At 52.5% G+C, this 23,353-nt stretch overlaps 1 protein-coding gene across 2 annotated transcripts in view; it reads right to left on the bottom strand.

Annotated features, from left to right (window-relative positions):
- Positions 1–1,972: 1,972 nt before the first annotated feature.
- LRFN1 (leucine rich repeat and fibronectin type III domain containing 1) overlaps positions 1,973–23,353 on the bottom strand; it is a 46,957-nt gene continuing 25,576 nt past the window's right edge. Inside the window, exons 2-3 of one of the 2 annotated variants that reach the window (XM_063312065.1) lie at positions 6,217–7,623; positions 1,973–2,901 (exon numbers count right to left, since the gene is read on the bottom strand). In XM_063312065.1, the coding sequence (XP_063168135.1) occupies positions 2,025–2,901; positions 6,217–7,592 (2,253 nt within the window). In that variant the 5' untranslated portion in view covers positions 7,593–7,623 and the 3' untranslated portion in view covers positions 1,973–2,024. Of the gene's footprint in view, positions 2,902–6,216; positions 7,701–23,353 lie in introns of those variants that run through there. The other variant, XM_063312064.1, reaches the window with a different exon arrangement.

The following is a 23,353-nucleotide window of genomic DNA, read 5'->3' as shown; positions in this document are numbered from 1 at the left end:
CTTTTTGCCTGTGTGTGGCTGAACCTGTGGTACAAACTCAGCTGGTTGGGTCAGTTTATGTTCAGTGGAACCGAGTTAAACAAATTGTGCAAGTGCAAACATTTAATGCCCCAGGTGGCCAGCTTTGCTGGTAAGTGTGCAGAACAGGGCTCAGCTCCTCTGTGCAGAGGCCGTATTTATTGTCTATTGCATAGTAAACGGCTGCTCTGAGCATCCCTGCACCCTGTAACTGGTTGGGATTTTTAAATCAAGGGTTACAAAGGGGGTCAGAGGATTTAACCAGCAGACTGGCTGACTAAAACTCTTCTGGTTTTGATAACTGGGAAATATAGTCTTAATCGGCAGGGCTGCATCTATGTTGCACTCTAAGAAATCCATAAGATCTGTAAGAAATCAGGGTGCCTAAGGAGCACTGGAACGAGAAACCCGCGAGACAGCCACGTCAGGGGGCCAGCAAACTGAGTTGGATCAAGGCATCAGGGCAACCACGCTCCTGAACATTGACGGATAGCCCCTCCATAGAACCACCCGATCTATGAGATGTATCTGCGGTGGGTAGATACATGTCTTCCACGCATCCAAAATCTGTTGGCTACATTAATTGGAGTGCTTAAGCCAGTGTTTCTCAACCTTGGCGACTTGAAAATGGGTGGACTTCAACTCCCAGAATTCCCCAGACTGGGAATTGTGGGAGTTGAAGTCCACACATCTTAAAGTGGCCAAGGTTGAGAAACACTGGCTTAGGCAATGCAAAAACACACTTTATCATTTTGCTACATTAAAATCAACACATTTTCCAGCCTTTTCCACGCCCACTTTGGCATCTCTCATGTGGTCGCCCCCTCTGCCTCCAAGCTGCCCGTTCCCCTCCAGGCCCACTGGGTCTTAATTCCCCACTAGAATCCCCCCCCTCCGGAAAAACATGATCAGACGGGCTGCAGTTCACACACAAAAGATTTAATCACCTCCAAAAAGCAGCCGCACCCTGTGATGGAGGAAGTGGGAAGGGGGTGGTGCTGGGGATAACTGGGGGAGGGGGCAAGGGGAGGGAAACGGGGTGGGCAGAGACACTGGTACGGGTTGTGAATGAAAAGCGTTCAATACTTGAACTTCTGGGATGACCTTTAAAAACCTCAGGATTTTGTATGGGAAGCCAGGGATGATGGGGCAAAACTGGGTGTCTTTCAGGGGTCAAAGGGAATTGGAAGTTGGAGACAGAAGAAGGGAAGGGGGTCTTCTTGTGCTAGGAAACGCTCTGGGTATTCGGGACGCATCGGGGAGGAGAGAAGGTGCATTTCAAAGGAGTGACGGAGGGGACCGGCGGGACCAACGTCATCTGCGTTTCAAGTGGGGACTGAAACGACACCTGCAGTTCTGGGAGAACAGAGTTTAGGAAAAAGGGGAGGGGGCACCACAAGAGGAAATGAGGGGGGGGCGTCCAAGGGTTCAAATGACTTTTCTGATAATGAACACGTCGAACACATATATTTTTTTTTTATCTAGACCAGCCAGATACAATAAATATAGTAACTGAAGAGTCTCACCGGATCCTGGGCAGGGCGCCGGGTGAACGGGAAGAGCCCCCTCCTTTACCTCCGGCCACCTGAATGCCCCGTGGTTTTTGCTTGTTCCTCTCCTGATGTAGGTTTATACTCGCCTCCTTTTTTAGTTGGAGCAGTGATTAATGCATAAAGAGAAATCTTCGCTTAATTTCACATCTTCTGTGCATATGCGCCTCTCCTTGGCTTCCCCACCCCAGCCCCTCCCCTCTTCCAGTGCCACTGGGCACTGCAGCCCCACCCCGCCCCGCCCCCCTCCTTGCTTTCTCTTCCTTCTGGGAGGGGCTGGGCTAAGGCACCCCTGCCGAAACTCTGCAAACCAGCGGTGGTTTGGGGAAGAGACGGGGATGCGCCAGATCCCCCCCACAAGCCTCTCAGCCTACTCTCCCACTTCTCTCCTTTCCCCGCTCCTTCCTGGTTGCTGTGCCCCAAACTTGTGCGTCTGGCAGCCCCTGTTCCACCCCCTCAGACTGTGCTTTCAAGCATCCACTCCGTGCTGTTAAAAGTGACCCGTCTGTGGCTCAAGGGATGCTCCTCCGAGTTCAACTGGGAACTGGACATGTGCCTTTTTGTCCGTGTGCGGCGGGGATAGCTGTAACTCTGGAAGAGCGAGTAATCCCCGTCGAAGGAATGGCGGTGGTGGTGAGTCCTGGACAGTTCACGAGGGAAAGCCCCCGACTCGCTGCTGCCTGACTTGGCCCGGAGCTGGGGGGTCCCCCCAGGGTCCTCGAGGAGGCACAGGGAGACCAACGAGCCGGCCCTCCTGACCTCCGTCTGCCCTTCGTCAGAAGTCAAGACAGCCACTGTTTGGAGGTCAGTGGACATCCGAGTTGCCCTTTTATCCGGCTCAGTCAAGGGGATGTCTTGCCCGTGGGGGGCGTCGAACTTGGTTTCCCCACTGGGCCTGGGGCCCTTGGAAGTGATCTCTTGGAGAGTTTCATACCTGTCCTCCCCGGCTTTGAAGGCCGAGGGGGGCAACGCGGTCGCGGTGGGCGGATGGCCCCCGTTGGTCTGGGAGTAGACGTTGCTGACCTTGGCTTTCTTCTGCTCCTCCTGGCCGCTGTACACCTTGTATCGGATCATGAGGATGATGATGAAGACCAGCACCGAGGCCACGATGATGCCCCCGATGATGATGATCATGGTGCCCCCCAGGAACTGGGTGTGGAGCGAGTGGCACTGGGCGCCCTCCCCCTCAGTGGTGAATTGCACGCAACCCACCACCCGGGTCGCTGTGAGGGACGTCACGCCATCGTCATACACTGCCAAGACACACAGGTCATACTCCCGGCCTGCTGCCAAGTCGTTCACCAAGAAGGTCTTGCTGGACGAGGGAATCATCCTGCGGGGCCAGAGAATGGGAGTGAGACCACCGCAGCTTAAAAGCAACCCCACGCTCTAGTCCTCAGCTGCTCCTCTCTAAATCACGGGGGAAGGAAGCCACGTGCGTTGGGTCTCCCTCTGTTGCTTCCATTGGCATCTCGTGCCAGTCCTAATCTACATCTGCCTCCCCCCAGCTGTTTTCTACAGACGTGCCTGGGCATACAGTTCCCATCTTCCCCAACCCTGTTGGAGGACACCTGGATTTAGATGACAGGAATGGGGAGGGTCTCAGCTGCTTCTGGGCACTCGGTCCTTTGCAGATGGCCCTCCTTCCTTCTGGCCCTAGGACTAGAGAGTAGACAGCTCTTCACAAGGATTAGCAACCTGTTTCTGATGGTGTCTCGGTGCTTCTGGTGTCTGATTTTTTTTTTTTTTTGCCATATGAAGTCACATGCTTTGGGGCACAGCGATGGACCCCAGAAGAGGGCTTTCTCCAATGAGGGCCATTTCTGCTGCAAACTATTTTCCCACCCGCCTACCTGGAAGACCCTTCTCCTGTTCTGCCTCAGAGCCAGTCTTGGCAGAAACACCCAGCACCTCCACAGGCCAAGACGCTCGTGATCCAGGAAAAGACTCGGCCAGGAGCAGGGACTGGGTGAGTGGTCCATGGCACAAGAGGATGGCACTTCTGCCGAGTAGTCAATTAGCAGGCAGGGGGTGGAGAGGCAGAAGAGCAGGCGGCAGCTAGCCAAGAATCACAGGACCGTGTAACCGGCAGCTGCAATTTTCCGGGGGTGGGATGGGGAAGACAGAACAACTTGGCCTGGGGGCAGATCACGTGGGCACCATCGACACAGAGGGAAGACAAATTGATCTGATCTTGGCAAGCGCTGGAACTGTCGTGCTGGCAGCAAGAATGGCCAGCCACAGCTGACTGGGAAAGAAGGAAGATCCCACTGAGGTCTCACCAGGACCCAGCACTCATTTTCTGCTGCTGGAGCAACCCCGGCTTGGAACCAGCAGATCAATCACCTAGAGAAAACACGCCACTTTCCTCCTCGCCCTCAGAGACCCGCATCCAAGCCCCGCCACCATCACCGCTGTGAGAGCAGGGCACTTCCCAGCCAGTCTGAGTTATCTTGAACCAGGGCACCTCAGCAGCTCAAGGGGCTTCGCCTGCACACCAGCAGTGGGTACGGGGCGGACGGTCTTTTCCTGGCCCCCCTGTGCTTCCAGACACCTTGTGCAAAAATGAGTGCCGCGTCTACTTTGGAGCTTGCAGAGACTGAGTAGGAGTGTTGTTTTCAAGGGCAGAAATTGAGGTGGAAGGAGAGAAAGGTGAAATCTGAGATCTTAGAGCAGCCCTGCTGCGTTCATCCAGCATAGCTGCTGTGTCCAGAACCCTTCCAAAGTCACTGACCAGGTGCCCCTGGAAGGGCAACATCTGGAACCCCCCAACATCTGGAACTCAGAGATAGACTGTCCCTGCTCATGGAGATGTGTTTGTGCTGTGGCACCCAAATGCCTGCGTCCCGGCTGTCGTTCAGAGGCAAAGGACCATCCAGTGATCCCACCTGCTGTCTTTTTCTCAACAGGGCCTGCTGCTCACCCACCCGGCTGCGCCTGGTGCTTGGGAAGTCTCCACTCGGTTCCCCCTGCGCAAGCGGGGCCGTGTCCGATTGTAGGGAAGACAAGGTCCAAACTAGGAGCATGTGCAGGGTGCCAGCTCCCGTTAAGGAGTGTGCAACCTTTTGGGCCTTGAAAGATTATCACCCCAGGACTTCAAAGCAGAGGCTGGAGCGCAGATGGGGCTCAGCTCGGAACCCGCTTCAAACAGTTGCCCAGGTACAAGATCTCATTCTGGGAAACCTACAGCCTGAAGTTTTTTTATCTGGGAAGTGGGGAGAGAGACTAACAAGCAGCCCTTTAGAACCCCTCCCCAGAGCACGTCCTCCCCCTTTCCTTCAGATGGGAATGGCACCATCTTGCTTACTGTACGTTTCAGAGCTAGAAGGCTTCCGCAGTGGGAAAGGTGGAAGATCCGTTCTCCACATGCCGGCGACCTAACCCAGGCAGTGGGGAGAGCAGCAGAGAAGCCCTGCTGAGGTTGCAGGGAACTACTGGAATCCCACACTCCAGGCAACCAGCCTTTTCCGACCCCGGGCCCTCGGGATGGACCATGACTTCAACCTGCAACAGTCGGTGGAGTGCCAGTAACGCCGGCTGGGAATTACAAGAACTGGGTTCCAACAGGCCAGCAGACTGGCCTCTCAGGAGGATGTTCTTGGTCCTGGAGGCTCTCTACCCCTCCTTCTTGCTCCAGATCAAGCCTGCACAGCATCCTGGGTCTCCCCCAATGCTTGGAATGAGACACGGCCTTTCTGGTCGCTTGGCTACCTCCCCATTTTCCCTTCTCCTCCAGGTTCCTCTCCTTCAGCAACACACCCGTTTCTCCAACTGACCTTTGCTGTGAGGAGAGGCAGCGGGCAGTGGGTGGGCAGCCTGTTCCCTCTTGCCTCAGAGTTGAGAGGCAGGAGGGTGCAGCTGTCACAAGAGGAGGGCAACTCACACGGACACGAAGCGGGAAGCAGAAAATGCACAGCCGACGGGGGGAAAGCCACACATACAGCCTATGTCCATGCACTGCCCTCTGCTAGGAGTCCATCTGCACCTGACTCATTCTGAACGCTCAGCACATCACTGTTGCATTCATATTCCTCATACCAGAGCCAGGTCTCCACCTTGCAGGTAAACTTGAAGGTGCGTGCCTTGACTTTTTAAAAGGAAGAGATTCCCTGAGTGTTACACTGATCATCCAAGAACCAAATTGATTGTTGGCCACTTTTTTGAATCATCGTTCCCTCTTCTAATCCGCAAGACTCTTTCTTGAAGGGTCCCTGAAGCTGGAAACTTCTGGATTTCTCCACTTGCCCTTCTTCCTCTTCATAACCCTGCCTCTTCTCACATACACACACTACTCTGCCTTGCTCTTGCACTAATTCACACTCAATCGTTCTACGTGTGCAACCACACTCCCTCCCTCCCTCCCTCCCTCCCTCCCATGTCTTGACCCCTCTTCCCATGACTCTTTATCTCCCACAGAAACTAATTTCTCCTCTTTGCGATCCAGACAGCAGGGCTGATATTTACCTAGAAGACATGCAAAACTGTGTATCCAAACAGGTAGGGGTGTTTGGCTCCCGCCCTGACACGGGTGCCGTCACGCTTCAGGGGCTGTGAGGCATTAAACCAGGGGGCCTCGCGGGCTGCAATCCGAGAGCTGCATGCAGAGCCAAATGACCTAATTACCGCAAGGCTGGATCTTCCCACTCACCTGTAGACCAGAGAGTCATCCAAGGAGCTGTTATACTGGATCTGGTACATACGAATGCCAGGGATGTGCCGTTCCGAGGGCCAGTGGATGACCACCGAAGTAGATGTCAGGTCAGTGGCTATAATCTTCCTGTCCTGGTGATTCTTGGTTTCGTTGGCGCCCGATTTGGCAGAGGTGGTGATGTCGGATGAGCCAGGGTCAGGCTCCTTCACGTGGCCAGTATGGTTAACCAGCAAGGGCAGAGGTACAATACAGATTTCGACAGGGGCGGTGGCCTCTCCTGCCGCATTGGAGGCGATGCAGGTGAAGACCCCGTTGTCCTTTAAGGTAGTAATGAGGATGTCCAGCGTGCCGTTGTCGTAGATGGTTGCGCGGGTGGTGTTGTGGATTAGCTTGCCGTCAGGCGCAATCCAGTGGATGGAAGGTTCTGGGTCACCCACTGCTTTGCATTTGAGGCTCACGCCTTGGCCTTCCATGATGAACGCCTTGCTGGAATATTGGCGGGTGATGAGTGGAGGTTCACAGATGAACTCCTCTTCGGGGATCGACCAAAAATACTTATCCATCAAATGTTCTGGGGAGGCACAGGTCTCCAGGTCATCCTCCCGCGTGAGTCTCCGCAGCCAGAGAAGCTCACAGTTGCAGTGCAGTGGGTTGCCCCCAAAGCTGATGGTCAGGGTGGAAGGGTGTGTCCCATGGACATTGGCCAACACTTGAGCCCTCAAGAAGAGGTTGTCCGGGGGCAGCTTCTGCAGCCGGTTAGATGTCATGTCCAACCGTACCAGCTTCTGGAGCTGGGAGAAAGTGCCCTCAGCAATATGGTCAATGAGGTTGTGGTCCAGAGTAAGAGTGTTGAGACTCACCATCTGGCCAATGGCCTCCCATGGCAAGGCCTCCAAGTTGTTATAGGAGAGGTCCAGGTCTTCCACGGTGGAGAGGAACTCATCAAAACACGAAGACTCAATGAGGCTGATCTGATTGTTCCCCAGGATGAGGTGCCGGAGGTTGCCCAGTCCTCGGAAGTGCTCATTCTTCAGGACTGCCAAACGATTGCTGTTCATGTGCAAAGCCCGTAAGGCACGCAGGTCGGCGAAGGCGTAGGGCAGGATCTGGCTGATGGTGTTCCGGGAGAGGGTGAGGTGCACCAAGTTGGTCATGTTGGAGAAGTCCTTCCGGCGGATGACGGTGATGAAGTTGTCCGTCAGGCGCAGCTCCACCGTGCGCCGGTCAATGGTTGGTGGCACGAACAGGAGGCCCGTCTTGGCACACAGCATGGTCAACGTTGGGGAGATGTTCTGGCAGATGCAGCGGCCAGGGCAGTGCTGAGCTTTTGCCATGGTGCCAAGCATCAGAAGAGGCAAGAAAAGCTTTTCCATGATACTGGCGCACTCCGTAGCTAGGGAGGCCCTGGGGACAAAATTAAGCAGCAAAAGGTCAAAAATGTGGTTTGACAGCATCTCTCCCCCTTGCTCTCACCAAGCTTCTCAGAACTGTCCTAAATCCAAATGATTTGGCATAAAATGAGTGCTAGCTGTCCTCAGCCCTAATTGTAGGGAATTCACTGCTGCCCATGAGAACTCAAGAGCACCAGAAGCCTTTAAGGGGAAATCTCTGTGGCTTTCTGAAAAAGGCCATGCATCTCTGAACCCTCAGAGCAACAGTGGGAGGTGGCCATTCCTCTTCTTCCAAGCTTGTGCGTGTGTTTGACCACAGTGGGACCCAAGGTGCTAAGCGAGGTCATGGGCCATGCTGGGTGGGAATTATGGGATCAAAAGTCCAATTCACCTGGAGAACAGGCCCTTGAGGCCAGGTGGTGTCCTCCAGCATTGCCTCTCCAGAAAGACCTTCTCCGCATGATGCTGAGTCTGCAGTCCCAGGCAACTAGCAAAGGGTTAGGGTTGTGGAGAAGGTCTTCCTTCCCAGCCCTGGGCTACGGTAAAGCAAAACCACCTTTGCAAGGGCCATTCTGTGCTTATTCACACGTGGTTTTATCTGCTTGCTCGAGAGGGTCTCAGAAGCCCAAGGGCCATGGCGATGGACAAGGGGGTCAAGGAACCCCGACACGGAAGACCCTTTTTGCTTCCTAGCATGGTGATTATTAAGATGGCGGTGCTTATTATCCAACCAGGGGGCTCGGTTCAGAACACGATGCCTTTCCAACAAAAGCTTTCTGGGCTTCCTCAACAGCCTTTGCCCCCACCCCCAAGAAATGAGGTTCAGCTGGAGAAAGGGGCTGAAAGCACCGGGGACTTGAGAAGGGAGTGGCAGTGGAGGTTGGGGAAGGGGCACCTTCTTAAGCAAGTCAAGCCCCCAACATGAAGGGTTAGGGTTCTGGAGGAACCTGGGGGGCTTCACATTCCCTCTGTCTGGAGCCTGTGCAGGTGGGCCTCTCCAGGCTGGGTGCTCACCTAATGTTGATGGAGCAGAGGAAAGGGGCTCCCGACAGCCAGCCCCTCTATCCAGATGGGCTACAGAGTTCACACAATGCTCTGAACTCTGGTTAGCAGGCCAGCTTTGCCCTCACACACAGACCACATTACGGCTTTGTATCCTGGCCTATGCCACAGCACGTGTTCGGGTGACGGCAGGCCTCCCACCAACCGCCAGCTCCACTGTAGCTTTAGCTGAACCCTGCCTTGAATCGAGCGACATCCAGACGTCCATCCCCAAGAACACCCCCAACCAAGAAGCCGCTGATACAGACGCGACGTGTGAGAGGCAATCTGACTGGGATCTGTATCTGGAGTTAGCTTCAGGAAAGCTGATGCTTTCTTTGTGCCTTCCTGTTGATTATCATGAGGAATCAACCAATGGCTATTTTTTTGAAAAAGAAAAATCTGACACAATCAAGCGATAATTTCAAAAATAGTCGCCTTTGCAGCAGTGATGGATGAAGGTGCTAAATATCAGGCATTTTGGCAGCAGGGATTTTATGCAACAGCATTTTATGGGCTTTAAAAAGGACTTGCTGCTTCTCTGTTTTGGGGGGCTGATTTTTCTAAACTCCCCACGTGCTGCTCATGAAGAAACTTGCACCGTTTTAGAAGAACAGATCCAGGGACTCTTGCACAAGGTGTTTTCAAAGTTGATGATGGAAAGAAAAAAACAAAGTGAGGGTAATTATTATGTTTATTTAACAACGCTTAGAGGATAAAAAAGCCCTCTCAAGATAGCTTATCGCGTTCATACAGTATCAATAATGAAGCAAGAGTGCTATTGACAACTTAATAACGAATAAAAGTATGCCTAAATCAAGCCAAACTTGTAAGTCAAAAACACATGCTTTTCACTGGGCCTGCAAAATCTTCAGGAGAGTGCTCCTGAGAATAAGTACCTTTTCAAACCTATTTGAAAGGTTGCAAAGACAGGGGCGATCATCGGTTTTAAAGGCACAAACTGCACAAGGGAAGATCTGCCCCTCTGAACACACGGCACGCGTTTTAAAAGGGGGAAGAGCTCTGTGCAGCTGCAGCTGCCGTCTTGGTGTTTTCACACACACACACGTGCCCCAGGCCCCAGCTCAATCAAGCACTGTTCTAAGAAGGTCAACCGTGTTCAGGACCACCTGAGTTTCCCCCATTATTGCTAGGAACCTCTCTGCTCTTCTGACTGGTGCATTTTTGGAGATGCATCATCAGCACATCTTCCAGAACACCAATTTGCTACAGAGGCTTTAGAGCAGTGTCTCTCAGCCTTGGCAGCCTGAAGATGGGTGACTTCCACTCCCAGAATTCCCCAGCCAGCAAGGAAATTACGGGGGCCTGAAGCTCAGGGCATCAGGTGGGCATGGAGGAGGCTTCCCTGGTGGGGGAATTCTGGAAGTCCACCCATCTTCAAGCTGCCAAACTTGAGGACCATGGCTTTAGAAGATCCAGATTAGTTCCAGAGCAATGAGAAGGATGCCTAGCTTCACTTCTGTTGGGTCCCAAATCAGACCGAACTGCTTCTTCGAGGTTGGCTGTGAACAGATGCTCACCTCAGAGGCACAGCTAAGCCCAGGCTGGAAGGAATGGTAGCCTGGCTTGATATTCATCGGGGGTGGGGAAGCAAGGAATGCTTCAGGGCTACTAACCCCCAAAGGACCACTCTTTCTAGAGAGGCTGAGCGAGGTCTGCAGAACACGCAGTTCCCACAAATTTGCCGGCTGAGCTCCTGCTGATGTCATGGAACATTCTCAGAAGATCAAGAAAGCAAGAAATGTCGGCAGGCGGTGCGCTTTTTTGCATGCAGCAAACAGATAACTCTGGATATTTTGTCACTGAGTCGGGGTGGGGGGGCTCTCTATATGCATCTGTGCACAGGTTGAGGAAGGCCTTGCAGCCCGCTCCCTCCCATTCACTCTGCCATTGTCTCCTGCCTGCCTGCCGCCTCCTCCTTGGTTCAGAGAAGCCGGGCTGCCTCAAAGAACACCAATTTCACACCCCTCTCAAGGTCTTTTCTTGCAAGGAGGCACTTCACAGATGCTTTGCAAAGGGATGATGCAGAAGCAAATGGCAGGCTGCAAAGAGATGTCCCGATGAGCCTCCTGCAACCAGAGTGGTGTGTGTGTGTGTGTGTGTAATGGTGTTGCTAAAGAGGTGCATGCCAGAATGCATTGCAACCTTGCCTGCTAATCTCAAAGAAAGCCCTATTTTTTTCAGCTGCACCCAAGGACTAAATGGGGGTAACTGCGGAATCACTCCATGGCACATTTTCCAGGAACTTGCTCCAGGCAAGCTGCTTTATACAGGAAGGCAGCTTCCCAGCCTGGCAACATGACACAGAGCTTTTCCACAGGGGAAGACCCGCTAAGCAGTCGGCTGCAGCGCAGGGCGTGGGCGGCTGCCTAGGACAGCAGGACTCCGGGGGAGTGGCGGGGCGATGGCATCGGCTCCCTTTCCCTCATTCCAGGGAGCCAAACGAAGCAAGGCCTTTTCCCTCTCCTGCTTCTGCTCAGAGGAGTGGAGCTGGAAAACCCTTCTGAGGAACGAGGTCTCCCTGAAATTAGATTGGCCCAGGAGACGAGAAGACGGGATGGCAATTTTCTTGCCCACTGTAGCAGGATCGTTAAACATAATCAGTTACCTGGAAAGTCGCAACTTTTGCAAGGATTTGCACAAGAGGGGTTCGTTTGCCCGCAGTCCTCCTTGCAGGCGAGCATGTGGAGAAGGCGGCCTTTCAGGGGACCGAGGCACCTCTGGTCTGCAAGACGGCCCCTCTCAGCTCACCTCGCACCTGGCAGGGGGGTCCAGGTTGGGGAAGGGACCTGGGGAAGGTTTCCAAAACATCGTCCCTTCCCCAGCCTGGACCTGCCAGGTAGGCTGATCGATGTAACTGGAATCGGAGCTGCGCTCAGCCCACAGTAGCTCTGGCCGATCCTGCCTTCCTTTTGGACCAGATGGCCATTCAGCTGGAAAACCCCGTGCAGTCTCCATCTGCAAGATCTGGATATAATTTTGTACAACGTGAAAGAAGATGACAGAGTTATGCTTCCTCTTCTGTAAGGGATTTCTCCCGCCTCCTTGCTGAATTTTTTGGCTAGAGCAGGCAGGGAGCTGAGCACCAGAAAGAGGCAGCACTGCCCTCCTCCGCGTCTCTGCTGCAGAGCCCAGCTGGGTCCTCTGTCTGCTGACCTTCACCGTGAATTGCTCTGTGGACGTCCGGCTGCAGCGGCTGACTCTGCTCTCCAGGGACCCTGCCTCGGGGAAGCAGGGAGCGCTCTTTCAGGGGCTCCCACCACCACCAGCAGGTGGGAGGTGGGGTGGGCTGCTGAGAGCCACACGAGGGGTGCATTGGGGGCACCCCTTGGATGGTTTCCAGCGTGCTCTGTCTGGAACCTTCTGGAGCCAAGAATTTGGCTCTTGACATGCCCAACAGGATCTGAGAAATCTGGAAAGAAGCAGGTGGGTCTGGCCCATCTTTCACTCCCGAGGGGGGTGTTGTTTTGACCCCAAGTGGACTGGGAAAATAATCGGGTGGAGAGAGGATGGCGAGGAAGGTGGCTTCTCTTGCACACGGTGGCCTTTTTAATCTCAGCACGATTCTAGTCCTGATTATGCTGAAAGTTGACATATCCCTTCCTACTCATTACGTTCCCCCCTCTATCTTCTCTTTATATCAGAGGAAGCAATGCACGGGGCGTGTGCGCATGGGGGTCTTCCATCAAAAAGAGGCTTGGCAGCCTGTCTGTTCACAACCTTCCTAATTGGAGGTCCAGAGGGAGGATAATTGGGTGGAAAAGGCAGAAAGTTCAATTGTACAGTTTTTCTGGTCCAGCAACACTTGGATTCTTATATGCCAGTGTTTCTCAGCCTCAGCAACTTAAAGATGGGTGGATGCTGGCTGGGGAATTCTGGGAGTTGAAGTCCGCCCGTCTGTAACTGACTGTGATCAATTAATTATAAGCCCCACTGCAATCGGACCAGCCTTGAAGTCCACCCATCTTAAAGTTGCTGAGGTTGAGAAACACTGGCATATCCGGAGTGCTCTTGAGTGGGGGGTTGAACTATTTACACGAGAAGCTGAGTTGGCAGAAAGTTCAGTGTCTGGGGCATCCTTGGGTGGGTGGGTGAGTGGGTAAAAAACAAACCAAAACAGGGTGGCAGCCAGAACCACAAATGCCCAATCAAAACCCTAGAATCCATGGAAGAAGGGGGGAACTTTGATTGCATTGTTGAGGCTGCCATTTTGACTTTTTTGACCCTCTCTGCGGATGCCTCTATTCAGTGAAGCTGGCAGAATGGCCCCAAACCCATGAGGATTTGAAGTGTTGGGTGAACTGCCTAAATAATAAACAAAGAAATAAAACTTTGCACTCTGCAGTTCACAGGAAACCACTCTCCCCGCAAGCTGGGCTGCGCCTCAGCCTGCCCGCCACGGGCTGAGAATTACGGAACTGATACAAGCCCCCCCTCAAAAGGCCGTTCGGGAGGCCACATTTTTACCCGTTGGATTTATTCGCATGGCTTCTGTGCTGCTGCAGTCAAGACGGACTCCGAGCAGCTTACACACGCTGCTTGCGTAAATGGAGGTAAAAAGCGCAAAGCCTAACGCAGGGATAACAGTACAGTAGAAAACGCAGCACCCAGGATATACGACTCTGCATTCCTTGGGCTCCAGGTGGGAGACGGCCCCCACATCCCCCCACGAGGCCTGTTGAAAAACCCGGGTTTGCACATCAGCAGGGAGGGGACAATTCCACAGCAGGGGGCAGCCACACTGAAAAGGCCTGGTGGCGCACGAGGTTCTGCTGGGGGTGGGGGTGGGGACCTGGGAGGGGCCATCTTGACTGCAAGGACACCCCCCCCCGCCCCAGCCCTGGAACGTTCCTAACTGGGCAGGCTTCCAAGAAATGGGATCAAGCTCAGCTCCTGCTAAGAAAGGCTTGTTAGAGTTTCGCTCACTTAACAGCCCCTCGTTAGCAGCGGTGGGTTGACTGAGCGACAGCAATTACTGGGCAGAAGCCGAGGAGAAAATAACAACAATAATCATTTAAAAAACCCACAGGAAGCAGCAGGGGAAAAGGAAGCAAGTGGGCACCACAAGCTACTTAGTGAGAGCGCAACTTCCTGGGGACCCTTTCTAGGCACCCGGGAGTGCTGAGGGTTGGTGGCCAGCCGGTCTCCAAGGGGCATCGGGGCCAGGGAAGGGAGCCGACCCCAGGCGGGCTTCCTGGCACAGCGTTCGCTTTCCCCAGTAGGGAGCCAGCTGGCCCTGAACCCGCACTGGCATCAATGCCCGCAGGTCCAGCCTTTCCGGCATGCAAGAGTAACTCCGCTGGACAAATCCGTTGGAAATGCCCAGGTGGGAACGGGCAGCACGGCTGTGGAATGAGCAGGCCGGCCAGCCTGGGGGAGACTCGGTGCCCGGGGGAACAGCCCTGCCAGACTCGGAGGACTGAGCCTGGGCCCCTGCACTGTGCCAAGCACCACAGCGCTGCCCCAAACTCCTTCCATAAGGACAGGCTGATTTTCTGGGAAGGCAGAACGATTCTGGGATAACCCTCAGCCTCCTTGAATATCCGTCGTGCGCGTCAAGCAGAGTGCCGGTCCCACCTCCCTCGCCATGCAGGATCTGCCTTTTGACTGCAGCCTTGAAGGACCGATGGGCGCCTGGGCGCCCACTGGGTGACTGGCGTGCGAGTTGCCGCCCAGCTCTATTCTTTTCTTCCTATAAGTGAAGGGAATAAAAACTTCAAAAAAAGAAAAGGTTTAGGAGTGCTGATTAACTGGGGGAATGACAACCTTCTAAAGGAGGCCCCTCAGTTGATTGAGGGAGCTGGTAATCAGGAGGGAAAAAACTGTTCCTAATGGTTAAGGATGGTGGGGGGAGAGAATGAGCAAGGAGATTTGCACATCATTTGTGGTGCCCCTGGAAAGGCTTGATTTTGGAAGAGCATCATGTTGGAGGAAAATCCTGAGCGCGCCTTGGACTGCAAGGAGATCCAACCAGTCCATCCTCCAGGAAATCAAGCCAGACTGCTCCCTTGAGGGAGTGATATTAAAGGCAAAACTGAAATACTTTGGCCACGTAATGAGAAGACAGGTCATCCTGGAGAAGGTGCTGATGCTGGGGAGAGTGGAGGGCAAAAGGAAGAGGGGCCGACCAAGGGCAAGGTGGACAGATGACATTCTAGGGGTGACGGACTCGTCCCTGGGGGAGCTGGGGGTGTTGACAACCAACAGGAAGCTCTGGCGTGGGCTGGTCCATGAAGTCACGAAGGGTCAGAAGCGACTCAACGAATAAACAACAAGAACATCTCTTTGCAAACCTATGACGGCTTCAGAAAATTCCCTACTCAGGGATTCATCGTCATCCCTAACTTCAGGGGTTTTTAACATTTTTTTAAATAAGAATTTTATTAAGTTTCAAGCAAAGATAAAAGCTACAGAAAAACAAAAAACTACAAAGAAATTTTTTTTAAAAAATGTAGAAACACAAGAGAAAAATTTTCAAAATTACAAAAAGAGGTGATTTCTGATTTTTAACAGCAAGGATATACAACAATTTTCCATAATCAATCCCTTACTCTATATTAAACCAAAATCACGTTATTTCTATAAATCAATCCACTGGCACATGATAAAAATCACCTAAATACAGTTGCTCCCTCCCCTTATATTAAAAGAATACACACACACACATGCACCTCCTAATCAACTTCCCCCCAAAGATAATATTTATTTAATGATTTCTTTCCTACTATTCTATACATTCCTGGCTACTATAATAAAGATCAAACTAAAAAATATAAATTGCCTGCCATTGTACTTAATACAACAATTTTAATAATCTTAATCATATTAACCCCCAAACCAGACATTTATTATTTTTTATTATACCTTAATAATCTTAATAATCTTAATACAAATAGTTAAAGATAGATGAAATCAGATGAACCCTAAAAGCAATCCAGATATTCTTAAACCCTTAACCTTATTATTTTGAAGTGTCAAAATAAACCAGAGCATTTTCATATCCCCACAATGTGCACAGAGCTTTTTTCTTTAAAAAATCGAACAGCCCAACTGCCGCCCTCAAAAACTCGGACTTCTCTTCAGGAGACCTCCCATACACAATGACCCCTTTTCCACAGCATTCCATCAGAAGATCAATTTCACTTATGGCATGCAACTTGATCTCTCCCTCTAATTTCTTCAACTTGACTATCCGATCTTCATACAGCATTTCAACAGAAGTCCCGATCTCACTCTTAGAAGAGACATTTCCGTCACTGTTAAATTCCTTAGTTTCATCCATGACATCCCCAACCGGATGACACATTTTAGACCTCATATTTTCCACAATGTCCTGAATGCCTTGCATAAAAACTTGGTAGGAGTCAGAATCTGTTTAAAATCTTGGTGGAAGTCAGAGAAAGTCTGTTTAAAATCCTCCATGTCTCATGCAGTAGCTTATGGCACCCCCAGGAGCTTAACCAGCGAAAGTCGAAGATATGAAAGAATTCCGGAATGTGTTTACACAAGTGAAAGTGAGATAATTCCCCAGGGAAAGTAGAAGCAGAAAACCGAAAGTTCAAAAAAGCTGATTCAACGTGTAGAAAATGCTAGTATCTTCAAATTTAGTACAAAAATAGTAACAGGGAGAGAATTATTTACTCTCAATCCTCCTTAATATTTGGATGGAAAAAAAGTCCAAAACTTAAAAAGATTTTTTTTAAAAAAAAATTGATCCCAAAAATAACGATAAGCACTAAGAGAACCCGCTTCTCCTTGCTGTAGAAAGCCTCTCTTAGGGTATGATTACTTAAAAGAAATATAAATTGGGTGATTCAGAAATGGGGTGGCCAGTCTTAGTGTCCCTTTAAGGCCACAGTGTGGCTTGGAAAATGGTGATGTCCCAGCCTCCCAGCTGCTCTTACTAGTTGAGTGTGAATGCTGTTTGTGATCTTCTGGATGCAAGCAGCCATCCGGAGGACAGATGGGGTGATTCCAGGTGTTTTCCTTTTTCTGGAAAAACACTCCCGGGCTTCAGGAAAAACCTGCCTGAGCCCAAAAAGACTGCCGCACTGTCAGTTCTGCCTGCTGAGCCTGCCGGCACAGCTGTTCAGTCTGCCATGTCCCCACTGGAAGTCAGAGGTTTTAATTTTTTTTTTTTTAAGTTCCTGGTGATTTCAGGCAGATAATCAATCAATGGCTGAAAGCTTGAAGGACTGATTGGGGGGGAAGCTGAGACAAGGCTGCCTGCCTCTCTGCAGCAAAGGACGGGGCAAATGAGGAAAAGTCCGCTCATTCTGGTGATTCTTTCCCATCAGTCAGCAAAAATAAAACATCCGATCAGGAAGCAGGGGGGCTCCAGGGGGCTCAAGCCCAGCCTGTTGTGGCTGCCGAAGATGCTGACAGGAGCAACAGGCCCAGAATCTTTCAAACCAGCACCTCACGCAGCTGCCACAGCTGCTGGTTCCCAGATGGGCCCAGATGCTGAAGGAAGGCAGGGAGGAGTCACAAGCACCGATGGCGTGAACAATGCCGAGAGGGTGCCAGACGGGGCTAGGCGATCTGGTGTGCCCTCCAAGCTTTCAACCGGTAATAATTAGCACTCCAAGCTTTATTTAGACGGAATATTCATTCTTAAGAGCCTCGAGGACCTCTGCTCAGTCTTCCTGATGGCAGCCTCATAAAGGCAGCAAGCCATGTCAAACCGTGGTTTGGCATGAGAGAGTGACTCCCGATTTTCAATCTCGGCTCACAGAGAAATCGTACGTCCTGTTTGCCGGTTCGGACGTCTTAAGGCCTTCTTTTTTTCCCCCCGCCCCCCAAACAGAACCTCAGGAACAGAACCCATCAGAGGGAGAAACAGAATTTCAGGTGACATGAAGACCTCCCAAGGCCAGAATCCCCCAAAAGGCTGTCACGACACTACAACCATTATTGCACGTGCTCCCAGCTCTGCAACACACACGCTCACACCCCACCCTGGAAATCAGGTTTTCAGGCCTCCATCCTGACTTTCTCGTACTAAAGTGAAGATGTTGTGGTTAGGTGGCTCAGCAGGTGGGGGGACAAAGCTGAGGCAAGGAATCGGGAAGGGGACCAGGAGAACTTCAGCCGCCTTCTGCCTGCCAGACGCGCTGAATTCCAGCTGCATCACCCACCAGCAGCCTTCAGGTGCCGAACTGTTCTAATGAAATCCCAGTTCACTTAAGGCCTTGAGATGAGGGCCCTCACCCACCCCCTGGGGCTCTTCTCACCCCTGGCCAGCGGTTGGTCATAGAGACAGGACCAGCTGGAGGAGGGAAAGAAGGTGCGCGAAGCACACAAACTGCCCACGCACCCCCAGGCCTCGGAGCCGGGTTGATGCCCTCCTGGGCCACAGAGCAAAAGCCCCCCCGGGGCGCTCCCTGAGGAGTTAATGGACCAGACCGTGGCTTATTTCTGAGATGGAAGTCAGCCATTCAGAGACGCCTGAGAGGTCTCTAAGGATACCTGCATGGGGGAGCGCCTGCGTGGCTTCGCCCCCTGTTCTTGGCTCCCCAAATGAAGCCTCATCCGGCAGCTTCTTCAGAGGGGTCCCGCGTTCATCCCCAGTTTACTCTTCAACTGTTGGGTCCTTGGCCAGCAGCTCTTCTGAGCATCTCACATCCTCTTCGCCCCACCACGTCTGCCGCGTGTCTGAGTGCTCTCGGCATCATTTCCATGCCTTGCAATTGAACACGATTTCTCTCTCCTTGTCTCCGAACCATCTCTATCTGCTTAAAGGGAAGGCGGCGTGGGGGGGCGAGAGAGAGGCTCAGGCACCGACTCTTTGGAGAAAGAGATGCAAAACGCTTTCAGGTTTAAGTCTGCCCAGCAACTGGAAAGGGGGAGAGGCAGCACAGTGGCGGAGTTGGAAGGGAGAAAGGTCAGGGTTGGGCTCCAGGCCTTGGGCTTGAATGGAAGGGGCTGACAGGCAAAGCAGAGGCAGGGAGGCTGCCCAGATGCCTGGCACCAGCAACGAGACTGGGGGGGGAGGGGGAGGGGGAGGGGGAGGGGCGGGTTTAATTTGCTTGTGCTGGATTCAGGGAAAAGGAGCTGGGAGGAGGAAAACACTGGCCTCCAATGAGGGTTCAGATCCCAGAAGGAGCAGGCAAATTCACTGCACAATTCTGGAAAGAACAAAAATCAGCATCCCAAGAATTACAGTAACCTTTTGATTTAACAGACTAATAGTGGGGAAAGGGGGTGTGTTAAAACCAAATGTCTGTTAAATCTGAATGGGATGTTATACATGGGTATTTTATGCATTTTCCTCATGGGTAAGGTGGCAGACAGGATTTTGCATATACGGAGAAACATACTGGGTACAGACAGATTTTGTGTGCTGCATCTGAAGTCCCCCGGTGGGTCTATGAAATTGAGGGTTTACTGCACAGCCCAAGCTGAAGGGAGCCACCCTCATCATCCCTTCTGCAGCCAGCTGACCCCCTCCTGGGGCTGGAGGCTCTTTGGTTCAGCTGTGAACCCAAACTGGGCTTTCCATTTTCAGATGGGGAAGGAAATCTAAGCATCTCCGAGCCTCGCTGGCTCAGAAAGATGCTGTGCCCTGGCCCTTTTCCCCACATACGGTGGCTGCAATACCAAGCGGTCACCTCTCCTTTTCCATCTCAGTGCCGTGCAGAAATTCAGCTCGATTTGAGGGTGTAGCAAGAGCTGTGGAGGTCAGCTATTTGGCCGCCTTCATTTTCTCCAAGAGGGGGAACCAATCTTGGCTCCAACTTGGATGCTTCCTCTCATTTTGACAAAATTACTTGTGACTGAGATGCCATTCGTGATACCGCTCAAGAAAGAAAAATCCGGGCGCACCCCAGTCCTGGCCTCTCTCCTATTCGCCCCCCCTTTCACATGCATTTAGACACCCTTTCTGCATAGAGGCCCCCCGCCTTTCTCCCACACCCAAGCAACAGCGTTCCCTCTTCGGCCGCCTGGCCCGGAAGGTGCTCAGGAGAAATCCAGAGCCTCGTCCAGACTCTCCAGGAACCAGCGGCAGAGCTGGGGGGCCAACCCTCTCCAACCAGAGAAGCTGGTTCAGCTGAGCAAAGGGAGGACGAGGGAGCCCCCGCTCTTGCTGAGATGGGGAGGGGCAACCTGCATGGCTCCCCCCCCCTTTAGCCACACCTGTATCCCTCCCCCCTAGTTGCCATTAAACTGCAGATTTGTAGCATTCCACACGTTATGAAGGGGATGGAGACTGAGACAGGTGCGGAGGCTGCCGGAATTTTCTTGCACCTCAGCTTATCCCACCGTGCCCTTCCCAAGAGCAGGCATCTCACTGGAATGGCTTAGCAGTAACAGAGCAGGCACCCTCTCGGCTCACTTGCTGCGGTGGATTTCGGCAGTGCCGCTGGTTCTCAGGAAGGAGGGAGCACATTCCCAGAAGGTGGAAGCAGTGGTGGGAAAACCAAGAGGTTCAGGTGAGCCCCACCCTGGAGCTTCCCAGGTTATTCCCCCTCTGGTTAGGCAGAGTTGCTGAGTCTGGCAAGATTCTGTCAGTGTGGCAAATAAAGAACTGGAGTTTGGCTGGACTGGTTCTCGGTCGTTCTTAGGCTGGGCCTGACACCTGTGGCCGCTTTGGGGGTGGAACGCTCCGCGGAGCTCCCCTCTGCAAGGGCTGAGGGGCTCTCAAAGGAATGCTCCAAGCAAGGGACACCCGAGCCCGCCAAGGGGACGTCAAGCGATGGCAGCAGGTCCTCCAGCTGGATCAAATCCCAGTGGTCCTGCTGGCTGTGGATGATGGGAGCTCTCAACCTATGCTTCTGGAGCACCCAGGCCAGGCCAGCTGACATAGTGGCCATGAACTCCATAATGGAAGGCTCAGCCCCCGGCCAGCTTCTGACCCATTCCCAAATCAAGAGGGGGAGATCACACTGCCGAAATGCCTGAATGTTCCTGGCCACCTCCCTTCCTGCTTCTTGTGGGGTCTCCCCCCAGGTTCTCTGCTCCTGGCTTGGCTTTTCTCTGGGCTCAGCCTCTTTCCATGCACCTGTCCTAGCACTGTGCTCCCCCCACCCCCCTTTTCTGCAGCTCTTTTCAGCTGCAGCATCTGCCTGTAGCATTGGAGCAGACCGGCTGCTGCTGACATCACGGAGATTTCCTGGGGCCCTGGCACCTACGGACAGCTCCCAGGCAGGGGCCAGATGTGCTGCACGTTGGGAGGGCCCAGAAACATCTTGCCAGCAGGATCAATTACCCCCCAAGAGGTAATCAGCTTTGTACCCACCAAGATCCAACAGGCACACATTGTTTTCACATTATATTATCTGTCTACTTCAAATATTTTTACGCCTCCAGGTTCTCTGGGTAATTTATAACAAAAGAAGCAGGACAAGCTAAAAATATATCCATTAAAAGAGATTAAAGCAGCCCAGAGACAGTGCAAAGATCAAACAACCAAAACCCCTTAAAAAGCTATGGATCCCGCCCCCCCCAAGTGAGTTTAGTCTGGTCTCAAAACAGTCTCAGAGTAAATGCCAGGCAGGGCCTCCATGTGGAGAAGACTGGAAGAGGCCACCATTCAGCATGCCCACGTGCTCACGGGCAGCCTGAAGAAGGCAGGCAGGCCAGGCCACAATTTGCACAAGCCGTGCTGATCCTTCGCTTGTGGAGCTTGTTCTTCGAAAGGTTCAGTTATGCCAGCTTTGTGACACACACAAAAAGGGGTGGGGCTTCTGTCCCACAATCATGGGCACCATCTTGGCTTTGCTGCACCATCCCAATGCCCCCCCCCCCGTACTTCCTCTTTGCTACCCGTTTCAAGGATTTGCAAGGATGGCAAAGCGCTGCAAATATCCCCAAGGAATATAGGCAATAGGTGGTATTTTCGACTCTCCCTCCCCAGCAAGGAAAGCAGAAACAGGTGCCAAAACGCATGCTCTTGGGAGGCCCAGCTCCCTTACAAATGCAGCGGGTGGGGCCAGATGGTTGGTCTCCTTGCCGGCCTGTAGCAGAAGAGGACTTGACACTTCTGAAAATGTTCGGAAATGCCATTTCCTGCCAGGCCCTTCTATCTTTCATTTTTTTATAAGAATTTTATTGAATTTGAAACAAAGATAAAAACTACAAAAAAGCAAAAAAAAAAAAAAAAAAAACTACAAAAAGAAAGAAAAAATAAAAATAAAAAGCGTAGAACACAGAAAAAAGAATTTGAGAGATTACATACAAAGGTGACTTCCGACTTTCAACAGCAAGAATATACAGCAATTTCCATAGTCAATCCCTTACTCTACATCAAACCAAAATCCCTTCTATTTTTCAGAGGCTGCCAGAAACCCTCCAGATTGCCCTGGATGTCAGCCAGCCCGTCCCCCCCACGCTACAAAAAAAACAAAAGTGGTGCGCAAGGTCCTGCTGCGTCCCTCCTCTGTCTCAGCAATTTGCCCTCATCCTATATCTACTTCCCAGGACCCCCAGAAGAGGGAGACCAAGAGCCGCTGTACGCCATGCTGCGGCCAGTGGAGTGACATGGTTCACGTGTCAGGCGTCAGGCCGAAGCGGTGGTTTTCATCTGACTCACCCCAACTGCAACATCCCTGGGCCATTAACCCTGGCTCACAAACTACAGTGGCCAGATTGCTCAGTGAGCTGTGGGCACTCACCCCGCAGGGAGAATGCCACTTCCAAGGATCAAGGAGTGAGGATGTTCCTGTGCTCAGGAATGCCAGGCAGCAGCCATGCTCCTTCAAGGCAACACACACACCCCAGAAATGCAGCACCGTTTTTTGCCCCTCCCTTCAGCAAATAAATAAATCACACACCCAAAAGAGCTGCTAAAGATCTCTAAATATAACTTTTCTCCTCGTAGACTTGCAAGAAGGGAAGGTGGCTGCCTGGAAAAGGAGCCTCTAGGAAAATGAGATCAGGCTCCCGGGAGGGGGAGAAAGACAAGGGAGAGGGGGCCCAACCCACCGAAGGGCCAGCCAGCTCGAGAGGCCCCATGGACACTTCTCTTGCCTTGTCCCACTCGACTTGGGCGAATTCATTTTAGAGTCGTTTAGGAAGAACCAAGAGATGAAATGAAACGCTTGCTTGCTTGCTGCAAAATTTATTTTCCTTAGAAGATAAAAATGATTGGTGGGGGGCAAGGGGGAGCTGCAAGGCTTGGCCCTGTCTGGAAGGTTGCCCACCCGGAAGAGTAGGGCCAAGGGAAGACAGTGGGGGGGAGTATCTTGGGGGTCTGCCGGTTTACCGTCCAGCCAGCAAGGGCTTTGGACCGGCTGCGTCTGTCACTGCAGCAGCCCTTTGGGGACGGGGCCCATCCGCGCTTTTCAAAACTCCCCACATGCCCAAAGTCTTCCCTGCCCTGCTCTTCTGGGATCCTGAGCTTCAGAGCAGCGCCCTGGGGGCAGCGAACCTGCCAAGTTCCAACGCCCATCATCCTTGACGGCCCCAAGGCTGGATGAGACGGCAGTAGCAACCTAGCCACCCGGAAGGTGTGGACTTCCAGTCACTTCAGGACGATGCCATGGAGAGGCGAGGAGGAAGTCACCAGAGTGGCTGTGCAGTGGCATTTCTTTCCACCGGGCTACTGCAGTTGTTTCTATTTTGTTGTTGTGCCAAGGCTGGGAGGGGGCAATCCAGATTTGAGAGCCCCTCAGACTCCTTTCAGGCAAGGCAGCTGGGAGGGCTTCCAGAACAGCCCCCCCGCATCAGCCCCGATCCTGCCC

Source organism: Candoia aspera, chromosome 10, assembly GCF_035149785.1.
Source record: "Candoia aspera isolate rCanAsp1 chromosome 10, rCanAsp1.hap2, whole genome shotgun sequence".
Taxonomy (NCBI): domain Eukaryota; kingdom Metazoa; phylum Chordata; class Lepidosauria; order Squamata; family Boidae; genus Candoia; species Candoia aspera.
This window is presented reverse-complemented; position numbering and strand designations above follow the sequence as displayed.